The sequence below is a fragment of the Electrona antarctica genome, assembly GCF_951216825.1.
Source record: "Electrona antarctica genome assembly, chromosome: 4".
NCBI lineage: Eukaryota > Metazoa > Chordata > Actinopteri > Myctophiformes > Myctophidae > Electrona > Electrona antarctica.
Genome location: NC_136809.1, coordinates 47,465,093 through 47,477,349, shown reverse-complemented (window position 1 = coordinate 47,477,349; position 12,257 = coordinate 47,465,093). Strand labels below are relative to the sequence as shown.

General features: G+C 41.7%; 1 protein-coding gene across 1 annotated transcript in view; it reads left to right on the top strand.

Annotated features, from left to right (window-relative positions):
* The window catches only part of LOC306921598 (tetraspanin-5), a 13,110-nt gene extending 2,867 nt beyond the window's left edge, over nucleotides 1-10,243 (top strand). Inside the window, exons 3-10 of the mRNA XM_079498801.1 lie at nucleotides 423-569; nucleotides 3,957-4,127; nucleotides 4,280-4,405; nucleotides 5,172-5,219; nucleotides 7,419-7,535; nucleotides 7,630-7,691; nucleotides 8,150-8,203; nucleotides 8,303-10,243. Coding sequence (XP_079354927.1) covers nucleotides 423-569; nucleotides 3,957-4,127; nucleotides 4,280-4,405; nucleotides 5,172-5,219; nucleotides 7,419-7,535; nucleotides 7,630-7,691; nucleotides 8,150-8,162 — 684 coding nt within the window. The 3' untranslated portion in view covers nucleotides 8,163-8,203; nucleotides 8,303-10,243. The remainder of the gene's footprint in view (nucleotides 1-422; nucleotides 570-3,956; nucleotides 4,128-4,279; nucleotides 4,406-5,171; nucleotides 5,220-7,418; nucleotides 7,536-7,629; nucleotides 7,692-8,149; nucleotides 8,204-8,302) is intronic.
* Nucleotides 10,244-12,257: the final 2,014 nt, after the last annotated feature.

Genomic DNA, 12,257 nt, shown 5'->3' with positions numbered 1-12,257 from the left:
TTTCAGTTCCGCTCTCTCTTAAAATGTTATGGGTTTCATAAATATTGAACCAATGAAATAGCTTGTGACTAAATAACAAATCCATTGGAACCATGATTGGAACACAGTTATCTTTTTTCTTTTTTGCTGAAGAGTAACGGTTTTGGACAAAGCAAAAGATGTACTAGTTGACGGGGGGTCCCCGAGGCGTAGGCTGTAGGTCCGCCAATATTTCCCTCTACACCAAATCTCTTTGTTACATAATAAATGGTAAATGGTGCATTTACAGTATATAGCGCTTTTATCCAAAGCGCTTTACGTAGATTGTGCATTACATTCAATAGAGATGCGAGGGTTCAAATTACTGCACAAAGCATTGTAATTTCCCATCATCACCGACACACCACCAGTTAATCAGTCAAAACTCTTTTTTTCATCACTAGGGCGTGCTGTCCAACATCTCCTCCATCACAGACCTGGGGGGATTTGACCCCGTGTGGCTCTTCCTCGTGGTGGGGGGTGTCATGTTCATCCTGGGATTCGCTGGCTGCATCGGAGCGCTGCGAGAAAACTCTTTCCTGCTGAAGTTTGTAAGTTTAAAATTGCAATAACAATTTCGGCATTTGGCTAGGGCTGGGTCGATGTGACTTCAAATAGATTATCACCATTATTTCAAGCCTTTGCCTCGATTACAATTTATGAACGATTATTATTACTTTTTTAAATAGCAGATCAACAAGCTAACAAGCGGTCTTGGTGCAATGCATTGTGTGCGTAGACTGGCTATTTTCACTACTTTTGTACTTCACATTGTACAATGAAGTATAATACATTGTTAAGTGGTTATTCAGACTAATCAATTTAGTCAATTCCAAAAACATCCTTGATTTAAATAACCTGCTTCTCGATTAATCAATTAACCTACACGAGCAAGATGAAGTCAGTTATTGGTTCTAAATATCGGTTTTAATATATTTGAGGTTGATTTCACACCCAGCCCTACATTTAGCACACACTCTCATCCAGAGCGACTTACAAAGACAGTGTAAGATTGAGTAAGCGCCATAAACTCTTCATGTCAGCAAGAGTTCATGTTGGCAAGAGTCGTGTGTGGCTGGTGGCTGATATCGCCAATTAGGTGCTGTACATTGATCTAATCCATGGCCATGCACCCCCTGTTACGTCCCGACCAAGCTGGAAACACATGGAACACATGGAAATTGCATAAGCTATAGAGACATATTTCCTATTTATCCACATATATGAACATATATGAGCCTGGATATGGCATATATATGCAGCATAGGCTATATTCTGCATATACTTATACATATATACATAGCATATACATGTAATATGTTAATATATTTAAAATAAAACCATAGCACCACCATTAGCCTTTTCATGTCGCTCACCCCCTAGAACCACAGTTTGGGAACCAAATCGATGCACACAGGATAAATTGGCAATCCCTACTCTGGTTTGTACCATCTTGCCCCTCTATTCAAGAACCTGACAGCAAATTAAGCTTAAACAGCGTAAGGTTTGGGACTTAACTGGATTTCCGGGTGGCGATATCGACTTTGTGGTTATACATGGCATGCAGATGTTTCTGTAAAGCAATGAAAAGAGAACTTCGAATTGCCAGGTGCATTGTGCAAAAAAACCCTCTTGCCCATTCAAGCAACCAGAACGCAACCTTTTTCTACTTTCCCCAGTCAATTTGAAAACTGTTAAAGTCAATGGTTCAACATTCCCGAATCTCATGTTCTTTTAAGAGGGTAGAAGTGAGAGCAGTTGGAACAGCTCTCCTGAGTGTCGTCCGATTTATATTATGTGCTTGATTCACCCATCATCTGTCTAAAACAAATAGCATACATAGGCCCCTCATTTATCAATGGAGTGTAAATTCTGCCTTAAATTTGAGCATGGGTTTTGGCGTACGCCCACCTCAACGTGGCATTTATCAAGTGATCCTATACAGCTGATCCCAGAACGCCCTGATTTTACAACAAACAACTGGAATACGACCAAACAAACGCGTGGAAATCCAATAAGAAAAGAGTTTCCCCCTCGCTGCCAGTCATGTCAGCGCACCCACAGCGCACCGCACCGTAAAGTTCTCAACGGGCCCAAAAATTGAGGCCCGGCCCGACCCTACCCTAACTGGGGCGGCCCGAGGCTCGGCCCGACCCTAAAAATAACCATAATGTTAAGCCAGAAACCCCGACAAAGGCCCGACAAAAAAAGAAAAGAAAAGAAAACGCCACTAAATGGCAGCGCGGCGGCGCCGTGGTTCAGTGTGAAAGTGAGAACGGAGATCAACGGACGGTCGAAATAAAGGATGTATGTAACTCACGTTAGAATAGGCTGTTTAATTTCCATTATTCTAATTCCAGACAGTGGTGGTGGTGACTGGTGAGTAAATAGCAGCTGCAGCTCCCTCCCTTTAGTTTCCTCTGAAGTGAAGTTGCTTGTTACGGGTAGCGTTTAAGTTATATCGCCATGGATCACTTTGTAAGGGATAATATCTGGCTAGGTGGTCATTGTCGGGAGATAATTCACCGACAGGGAGTTTAACCACCGAGGCGAAGCCGAGGTGGTTACACTCCCTGAAGGTGAATTATATCGGGCTCGACCCGGCCCGACTAATTAGCATATTTTTCAGGCCCGGCTCAGCCCGATAACGTCGGGTCGGGTCGGTACCGATCGGGCCAGGTCGGGTTCGGGCAGAGTTAGAGAACTTTACCGCACCGCACACTGGAAAGAAACAGCAGTGTTTGGACGTGCGAAGTGTACGTTAGAGCAGTCATGTAGGCAATCCCCCGTGAGTCGGACTGCTGTAAGTGATGCCACGTTAATGAGAGATTGCCGGGAAAGGCAGTCATAATCAACGTTTATGGAGTGATTGATGAAAACGAAAATGGTGGTGATTTACACCCATTTTTTGGTGTAAATCGCATTGATAAATGAGGGCCTTAGTGTTTCTGGACAAGCAAACATCATACTATATAAGCATATCTGAACAGGTAACAAGAAAATACAAGGAAATGTGCTATAGGGCACGAGGTAGAGTCTTAAGAGAAGAGAAGAGACTGCGGCAGAAGATGGGGAGTGATTCAGCAGTCCTGACTGAGGGAAAGCGGTCTTTCTGCAGCCTGGGAGGCAGGAGGGGATAGAGTCTAGGTCATTTGGCAGGTTGGTCAGGGTGGCGTACACTGGCGTAGGGATGGGAGGCACAGAGGACCTGTGTGAAGGAAGCAGTGGTGGGAAAAGTACTCAAATGTTTTACTTTTTTAATTATTTGCAGCTATTTTCAAATGGCCGAATAGGGCTGAGTGGTTACTGTATGTTTTGTAATAATAATCAAAATCTACAAAGTAACTAGTAACTCTGTTACGGAGTATGTAATAGAGTAAGAATTACAATATTTTCCTCTGAGATGTAGTGGAGTAGAAATAGGCACTGGCAATTGGGAATACTCAAGTAAAGCACAAATACCTCAAATTTGTACTTAAGTATAGTACTTAAATACATGTACTTAGGACTTGTAAGGAAGGAAGTGGTGTACCTGCAAGGTTAGATCATACGCTGCAATTGCACGATTACAATTTAGGCATTTAGCAGACGCAATCCAGAGCAAGGATTGCAGTGTTTGTTCCACTTGAAACAGTTTAAGAGTAGGAGTGGATGGGTGACAGTTTGCACAGATAAAGCCACCTGCAGCCAGGTGGTTTTAATGCCAACTTAAAGTACAGACGTGAAAGTAAAGAAGTATGTGAGTGAAATACAAACATAAGCCTGGCTCCGCTTGCTTGCTCAATCTCAAATCGGCACTATTAATCGCAGGTATTCACTGTTGCATCTGAGCACGGCCCCATCACGGCCTCTCACCCAACTTCCTCAATCATATACTGTACTGTAAGAGTTGTATGTTGTAATGGAGAGAATAACAAGCTTTGCTGTGTTTTTTTTAGTTCTCTGTGTTCCTGGGTATCATCTTCTTCCTGGAGCTGACTGCCGGAGTTTTGGCCTTCGTCTTCAAGGACTGGATCAAGGACCAGCTGAACTTCTTCATCAACAACAACATCCGGGCCTACCGAGATGACATTGACCTGCAGAACCTAATAGATTTCACCCAGGAATATGTGAGAGCAGTGCTTTTCTTCAAACAGTCGTGAATTCATTCATTTTGACATTTACTGTACACTGGTCTGAATCGAGGCTGTTCATACCTGTAGTAGGACTCAATAAAGACATATCTCATGCCAGGTCTTACTGTGCCTTTTCGACTTTCTAGTGGGAGTGTTGTGGAGCCTTCGGAGCTGATGATTGGAATTTGAACATCTACTTCAACTGCACTGACACCAATCCAAGTCGAGAGAAATGTGGAGTGCCCTTTTCTTGCTGCACCAAAGATCCAGCGGTATGTACAGTAAATCTCCGGCAACGGCATCAGCCGTGACGCTGCCGGGAGGGGGGGGTTGGGGCTCAGCTGCCACGGGTCATATGTATGCACTGACACTCGACTCGTGGCAGTGCATTGGTCCGACATGCGTTGCGCCATGCTTGCGGTTATGGTTAGGTTTAGGGTTTGGGGTAGCGGTCAAAGTATGGGTTTTATGCCGTTCAGATGGGCTTATAGAGGCAGCCAATCATGAAAAGGTGTCTACTAAGTTCATCTTTACGGTCGCTAGTAGAGAAGTAGCAAATGTAGTCCAGGTGCTTTTCAAGCACCTGGCAAAAAAAGAACACTTACGGAAGTTGAAAGGGGAAGTATTTTGTGGGAGATAGCTTGCTTATCTGTGTCCTCCAGAAACAACATCTCTCAGCAGTCACAGTCATGGCAGCATTCCCACAGGACCTCCACAACTCTGTGGTTATTCCTCTCAGATTCTGCCAGCTGAATGCAAATGCAAATTAATCTAAAGTAATGCCATATATGCCATATATGCTGCTGGTGGTCTATTGCCCCAATGTTTAGTTGAACACTATGCAGGATTTGTGTGAGGGAACGGTTTGTAGGCAAGCAATGAATTGCTTGTGCAAATCCTAATTACGCAGTTGGATCACTGTAAAACAAGCTGAATCATACAGTAATTTGCCATTTGCCATTATGATATATTATGACTTCAGTCCAGTCTGACTCAAATGTGTTGACTATGTGAAAACTCTCCCTCTTCTGTTCACAGGAGGATGTCATCAATACTCAGTGTGGATACGACATTCGAGCAAAACCTGTGAGTTGCATAGTTTAACTTTTGTGTATTGCATAATGGAGCTGTAAACATTATGGACGGTGGTGGCTCAGGGGTAGAGTGGCTGGATGGTAACCGCAAGGTTGCCTGTTCAAACCCGGGCTCCCCCAGAGCACGTGTCCTGTCGACGTGTCCTTGAGCAAGACACTGAACCCCAAATTGCTCCTGATGTGCTGGCTAGTGCCTTGCATGGTTCCGCCGCCATCGGTGTATGTGTGTGTAAATGGGTGAATTGATGCACAATCTATGTAAAGCGCCTTGGATAAAGGTGCTATATAAATGCACCATTTCCCATTTATGAAGGAGGTTGAGCCCAACATCTAAAACTAAACTTCCACCATAACAGAGCTGCAATTATAAATTATTTTCTTAGAGATTATTCTATTTTTTCTACAAATTGAATAATTTATAAGCATAGAAAAAGCAAGTTTATTTGATAACTAATCGACCTGAAAAGTTTGATTTAAATTATTATTACTAATATATATATTTTTGGGGTCTTTTTACCACTTTTTCTCCCCAATTTAGTCGTTATGCCAATTGTTTCCTCCCCCTCATTTCTGTTGTCACTGCTGTTGTATCCCACTGACTCACGTACCAGTGAGGAGCCCCCACCAGGAGGACATAGAGCCTTTGTCATACTCCTCCCTGCTGACAGGTGCTGCCCCAGCCCGTAAGAATATGTACAGTGACCGTTCAGTCAGATAACTCACAAATAAATGTAACCAATATTTATTATAGAATGAGAATAGTGTGCATATAATATAATATTTTATCTTGGCGTTCGGCTCTGCGACATTTTTCTCCCTGCTCGGCACAATTAAACACCATCATTAAACATTAAGAGCAGGGAGATAGATAGATAGATACAATAACAACCCCCCATGGGGAACAGAAATAACAGAGCCCTGGTGCTGGGGTGGCGGTTGGAGCAAACATCATAAAACAACAACCAGGAACTATATGCAGAAGGAAGGCAGGAAGAAACAGTCTAGGTGAGCTTAAATACCCTGTCCAATGGTCAGCTGACCATTGGACAGTGAATGACACATCATGGAATGACATGTGGGTCTTGCAAACACTGAATACACCCACATAGTAATGCAGCATATTAACCCCTCGAATATATGTATGCGCCCTTGAGCACGCTCGAGTATATCTGACTGAACTAACTCTGCAAGCTACGTGTCATTATTTTTAAAATATTATTTTATTCAAAATCAGCAATTCTTAATTAAAACCATTAGTTTGAATAACTGTTGCGCCCATGTAACAGATAAAGCAAGGTACCTATGAGTTGTAATACAAGTGCAAATTGGAAAGATTAGGAGAAAAGCTTTTATTACTTAAAGTAGTGTCAAGCTAGCTTGTTTGGCTGCATGAGGTCATCAGGTACCCCGCCCTATAGCCACAATATTGCTCATTCAGCCCTTGGCCATTCCACGGTTTTCAGAGTACACTGCTGCTTCTCCTTCAGTTCCATGGCCTTGGATTACTCATGCAGAAGCAATGCTTTGGAATAGAAACCCCTCCCCCAACATTTGGTTTGGCATTACTCCATAGTGGCTTAATGCAGCCCACGGGCCAGGGCCCACTGGTGGGCGTGAGGATAATGCAAGTGGGACCCCAAATGACTGCCATAAAATAAATTAGGATGATAGAATAACATTAAATGTGATAAAACCTTGAAAATGAGTTTTCATTGTGACACCGATACATAGGAATTTAAAGTATACTACGTCATTAGTTTCAGTGATCCAAGTCGATGACAATAAACATAATCTGAAATGCGGCCCAACCATCTCACCACTTCTCGGCAGCCCAAAAGTGGCCCTGATTCAGAAAATGTTGATAACCACTGGTTTAATGTAAGGAAGCACTACGTTTGACTTTGACTATGTTGACTTAATAATAATAATAATGAGAAACACGTACACTAGACTAGAGTATGTGACTTTTTTGTTTTGTTTCAAAGATACCGAGCTTGGAAACAATGATCCAACTGTATTTCAGCATCTGGGTAACATCAAAGAGGGCCAGGAAGACTTTATATAAAGCTGCAATCTGAGAATTTAAGTATTTCATTTTAAATGGCCTATAATGCATACCAAACTGGGGGGGACTTTAAAAAAAAAACAGTTTGAGAATTACTGCTTTATGTTGTGTGATGTGTGTCGTTAGGATTCTGAGCAGAGGACGTTCATCTACATCAAAGGTTGTGTCCCTCAGTTTGAGAAGTGGCTACAAGACAACCTCACGGTGGTGGCAGGCATCTTTATTGGGATTGCATTATTACAGGTTAGCTTGTCTCTCCACATTTATATTAACGAGTATGCTATGTCTTTTCTATTATAACATCTGGGTTTGCATTCCCTTTCTTTTTCGGTTTCAGATTTTTGGAATCTGTTTAGCACAGAATCTAGTGAGTGACATTGAAGCAGTGAGAGAGAGCTGGTAAGTGGGCAATCATATTAAAAATATTAAAGGTATATTCAGTGATTTCACTTAATTCAAATATCACTTATTTGTTCTTATTTTTTGGACAATCCTCCCTACTATATAAAGTGTGCTGACCATATAAGGAGTTCCTCCCTGTCCCCAGTGAGCCCCTGGGGTCAAAAAACCCTAGTTTCGGTTTGGGCTTTGGGTGGCAAAGCCTTCATCCAATCAGGATGAGAGGGGCCTTCCTCCAATCATGATCGAGTGGGGAGGGCATTGGTGCACGTGCTGTTGGTCTGTTGTACTTCCCCCACTGTAGAGCGTGTGCATGTGCACATCTTGTTACTGGGTGGACCAGGTTTTTTTTCCAAATCACTGAATGCTCCTTTAAGTATAGTAGTAAAGTAAGTATAACTGTTAATGTCATTGTGTATCTTTTTGATAATACATCTATTTTCTCATATCTCATACAGTTTGTTTACCTAAGTCTTCTAGCATCATCTCAACAAGCAAGAAGGAAGTGCTATGTAAGCTGTGTTATTATGTCTAACAATTATCATTACAAGTGTTAATATTGACTGGTTTCTACAGTGGATTATTTATGCACAAATTCCCTTAATTTACAGGTCTCTTCAGTTTGGATGCAGCCATGGAAGTGGGATAAATTCAATGTCTTACATGAGATGTCCTGTACAAGTACAGTTCTGGGGGTTATTTGTGGTCTAATTTTGCATTATGTGCAAATTCAGAGAAGTTCCCTTAGAACCATATTGATGCTGTACAAAATCATTGCACGTAAGCATCAGGTCTTAAGGCATATGTTGGCCAATAAAGGATGTTAGCAAAACAGTTAACACAATACTACATGTTATCTCTGAGGATGTTTTTAGTCAAGAATAGGCCATTGCTTTTCCCCCCCCACAATTGCAGTTTTTAACACTGCATGTAATTACGGCTCTTGTACCAAGGTGAAGTGGTTCTGGAAATGCACTGCATGCCTATTGTCTGTTGATAGGACATTGGCTCTCTTAACTGTATTTCATTAACGTTACTGTAAGTATTTATAATATTTGTAAGATAGCATCTACAGTACAGAGTGAATTGGCTGGTTAGCACTTTGTGGAATGTTTAATGGAACTTACATGCAGAGAAATGGTATTAGACCTCTATCCATTTTGACTGTATTTGAACACATAAGTATTGGGAAATGTAGGGGTGGCTCTCATTCTTAATTTGTAGTATTTTAGCAGTGTTTTGTGTCACAGAAACCGATGTACATGTAATTAAAAGGGGGAACAATAGACACAGCTAGGTGGGCATTGACACCTCTAGGTTTTCTGAATTAAGAGGGGTAATTGAAATTGAAAAAGTCTCTATAGTCTAAATAAGACTACAGATTTAAGAAAAAGCAAGTTTGACTTTGAACCTCCCCATTCTCTCTCCCAGAAGGACATGCAGTCACAGCCTTATAACTTGTCTAGCAAGGTCATATAGCAAAGATAATTTGAGTAGATAGCTAGCAACATTGTTTGGCACAACTTGGTGCAGTATCTGAGACAATGACCACTAGAGGTGGCCCTTTCCTGAACGCTTACAGATGGGATCTGTTAATCCATGAGGTACAGGTTTTTTGTTTGTTTTTTAGATTTTTATCGCGTTCTAAAGCAGCTAAAAAACAATGATATGCTTTTTTGCATGTGGTGTGCCGCTTTTTGCACATTATTTCATTTTATCGTCATTTTGTTCATTCATATTTCTTTTATGTATTTTGAAAGTCTATGTACATTTGCTTGATGAAGTCTGCCTACATTAAGATTTGAACTGAAGTTTTCACAGGAGTAATGGAAGTGTAATGTAGTTATTAAGCTTATGTCCAAGGCTGATGATTGTATTCCCCTATAGGTGGTATACCTCAACATAGACATACATTTCCAACATAGGTAGGATTGAATACAGAGCAGAAAGAGTCTCGCACCAGCGTTTTCTTTGAAATACAAATTTACATGTACTTTTTATTTCTGATGTCATTGTTGGTTTTGTATCACTTCCAGTTTGAGAACTCCTCAAATAATGGATTGTAAATATAATTGTATTTTGTATTCAATACCTTTAAATGGATTAAGACATTTTGCTCATTGCTCTAACTCAGTTAAAAAAGGCTCTATGGCTCAGCTGTGCTACAGTTGGTGTTCGTATGGAAAGAGACCATGTGGAACAGCTCCAAAAAATGTTTCTATTGCAGTGAAACCTGCTGCAGCATTGCAAGCACGGGCAATCCTTTACCTTTTCTGTCAGTATGGTGAAAATCTTCACTAAATAGTCTTGCCATTGGTTGTGAAAAGGTACCACAGCCAGGTCAGATCTGGTGTCAGCTATCCTTTTTTCACTAAAACCTTGATTAAATCGTCTGTATTTATGGATCACATTCATTATAAATGTGCCATACCTGTGATTACGCCATACTTGTGATTATAAAATGTACTGTACTTTAATTTGTGTTACTAATTCATGTAAATAACTGGATATTGAAAAGTTGTAAATATGTCTGAATAAATGTTTCTTTGTAATTAGGCGTGTCTTATTGAATATTCCGAGTTGGAGTTGGCCAGACCTCACTCTCGCAGTAACTACTACCTTAATTGAATATTCATATAATTAGTTATTGATAATTCCCATCATAAGAACTCAAATTCAAAGAAGTGTTACTGAATTTGTAAATGGCTAAATGTACAGAGCACATTGCATAGACATATGTATCTATCTTCTAAATGCATTGTACTGGTTGAGGACTTGCGATGGGGAAAAACAGTGATGGAAAGTAACTAAGTACATTTACTTAGTACAATTTTGAGGTATTTGTCAAATGTCAAATTTTTGGTACTTTTACTTCTACTCCACTACATTTCAGAGGCAAATATTGTACTTTTACTCCACTACATTTTTTTAAAAACCTTTAGTTACTAGTTACTTGTAGACTTGAATGATTATTACCAGTATGACGCCCTGAGGGCGATAAGCGACCTTGCCCTAAAGGGGGAGGTTGCACGAGGTCGCGTGCACGCATCCGCCTGGGCGCGTGCACGCATCCGCCTGGGTGACGGCAGACTGCTGGGCGAGCGCTGGCACTTTGGCATGACTATCAGCTCCACATATGGAAATCCATGTGTTGTACCAACTTGGTTCATTTGCAAGTGTGACTCGCGTCGCGGTAACCACACTGGTTATCATGAGACTGACAGTATGGCCATATATTGACATTCCCATACAGTATATGGGCTTAATATTGATGACCAACCAAGGAGCTCCATATATGGACATAACAGGCATTGTATTAGGGCATCATCTGGGAATGCCCATATATGGACCTTTTTCTTTTCTTTTTTTAATCGACGTATTCAGGCCTGAAACAACAATATGGTCATATATTGACATTCCCATATATGGGCTTAATATTGATGACATCAGGGATCTCCATACAGTATAGCATAACAGGGATTGTATTAGGCCATAATTAGGGCATCCCGTGAGACTCTGGCAGTGGTGCCGCTGGCGTTCCCTGGCCAGACGGCGGCGCCGATCGTCGGCAGTCCTCCGTGAGAGTGTGGAGGTCGCACTGCTGGGGCAGTTCGGCGCGTGCACGCATCCGCCTGGGTGACGGCAGACTGCTGGGCGAGTGCTGTCGCTTTGCCATGGGATCAACATTGACCAAAAAAATGCACAATGAAAACAGGTATGGCCAGGCTTCATCGCCATGGCCAGGGTTCATGGCCATAGCGTGTCTTGAGTGTAGAGGGTTTGATGATGTCAGACTGACATATGATGGACTGGCAACCATATTTGGAGATCTAAAAGGTCTCCATGATGTCACAAGGTCAGATCCATATATGGAGATCTAAGTGTCTCCATGATGTCACAAGATGTCACGAGGCGCGATACCATATATGGAGACGTGGGTGACTAACTAACTTACGGACGGGAGATGCAGGTTTTCATCGCAACTCAACCTTCGGTCGCAATTACAAAACATAGGCGTACACTAACCGCTTCAGCTCTATATACACTTTGACAATTTGAAAGTAGCCGATCCTCAAGCTCACAGTGCGTTGCGTTGCGAGGCATTGGGAGCTTGTAGATCGGCTATTTTCAAACCTGCGACACACTCTCAGGCTGGATTACCAGCATTAGCAGCATAGGTCGCATTCAAACTTCTTCAAAACTGCTCTCAAAGGGCACCTACGGACGGCTGCAATTCGAAACTGGCCCCCGTAAAATCTGAATCCCCCTCCCACCCCTTTTCCCCTCACTGTATATGTTTTTTTCCCTTATTACCCCCTCTATGATGATTTCCTGTTTTTGGCTATATAGAAGTGTATATTTGTATGTCTCTAAATGTTATGATGAATTGAACAAGGTGGTCGGACCCTCTTGTAAACAAGTGTAATGCTTTATTGGGTCGTCCACTCACAGTTTTTGTATTGAGTGCTTGAAATGTACTGTAATTCTGCAAACTGTTAATAAATACTTCAATCAATCAATCAATCAAAGGTGCCTGCACAGTCCAGGCCCAGGGTATGGTTGCAA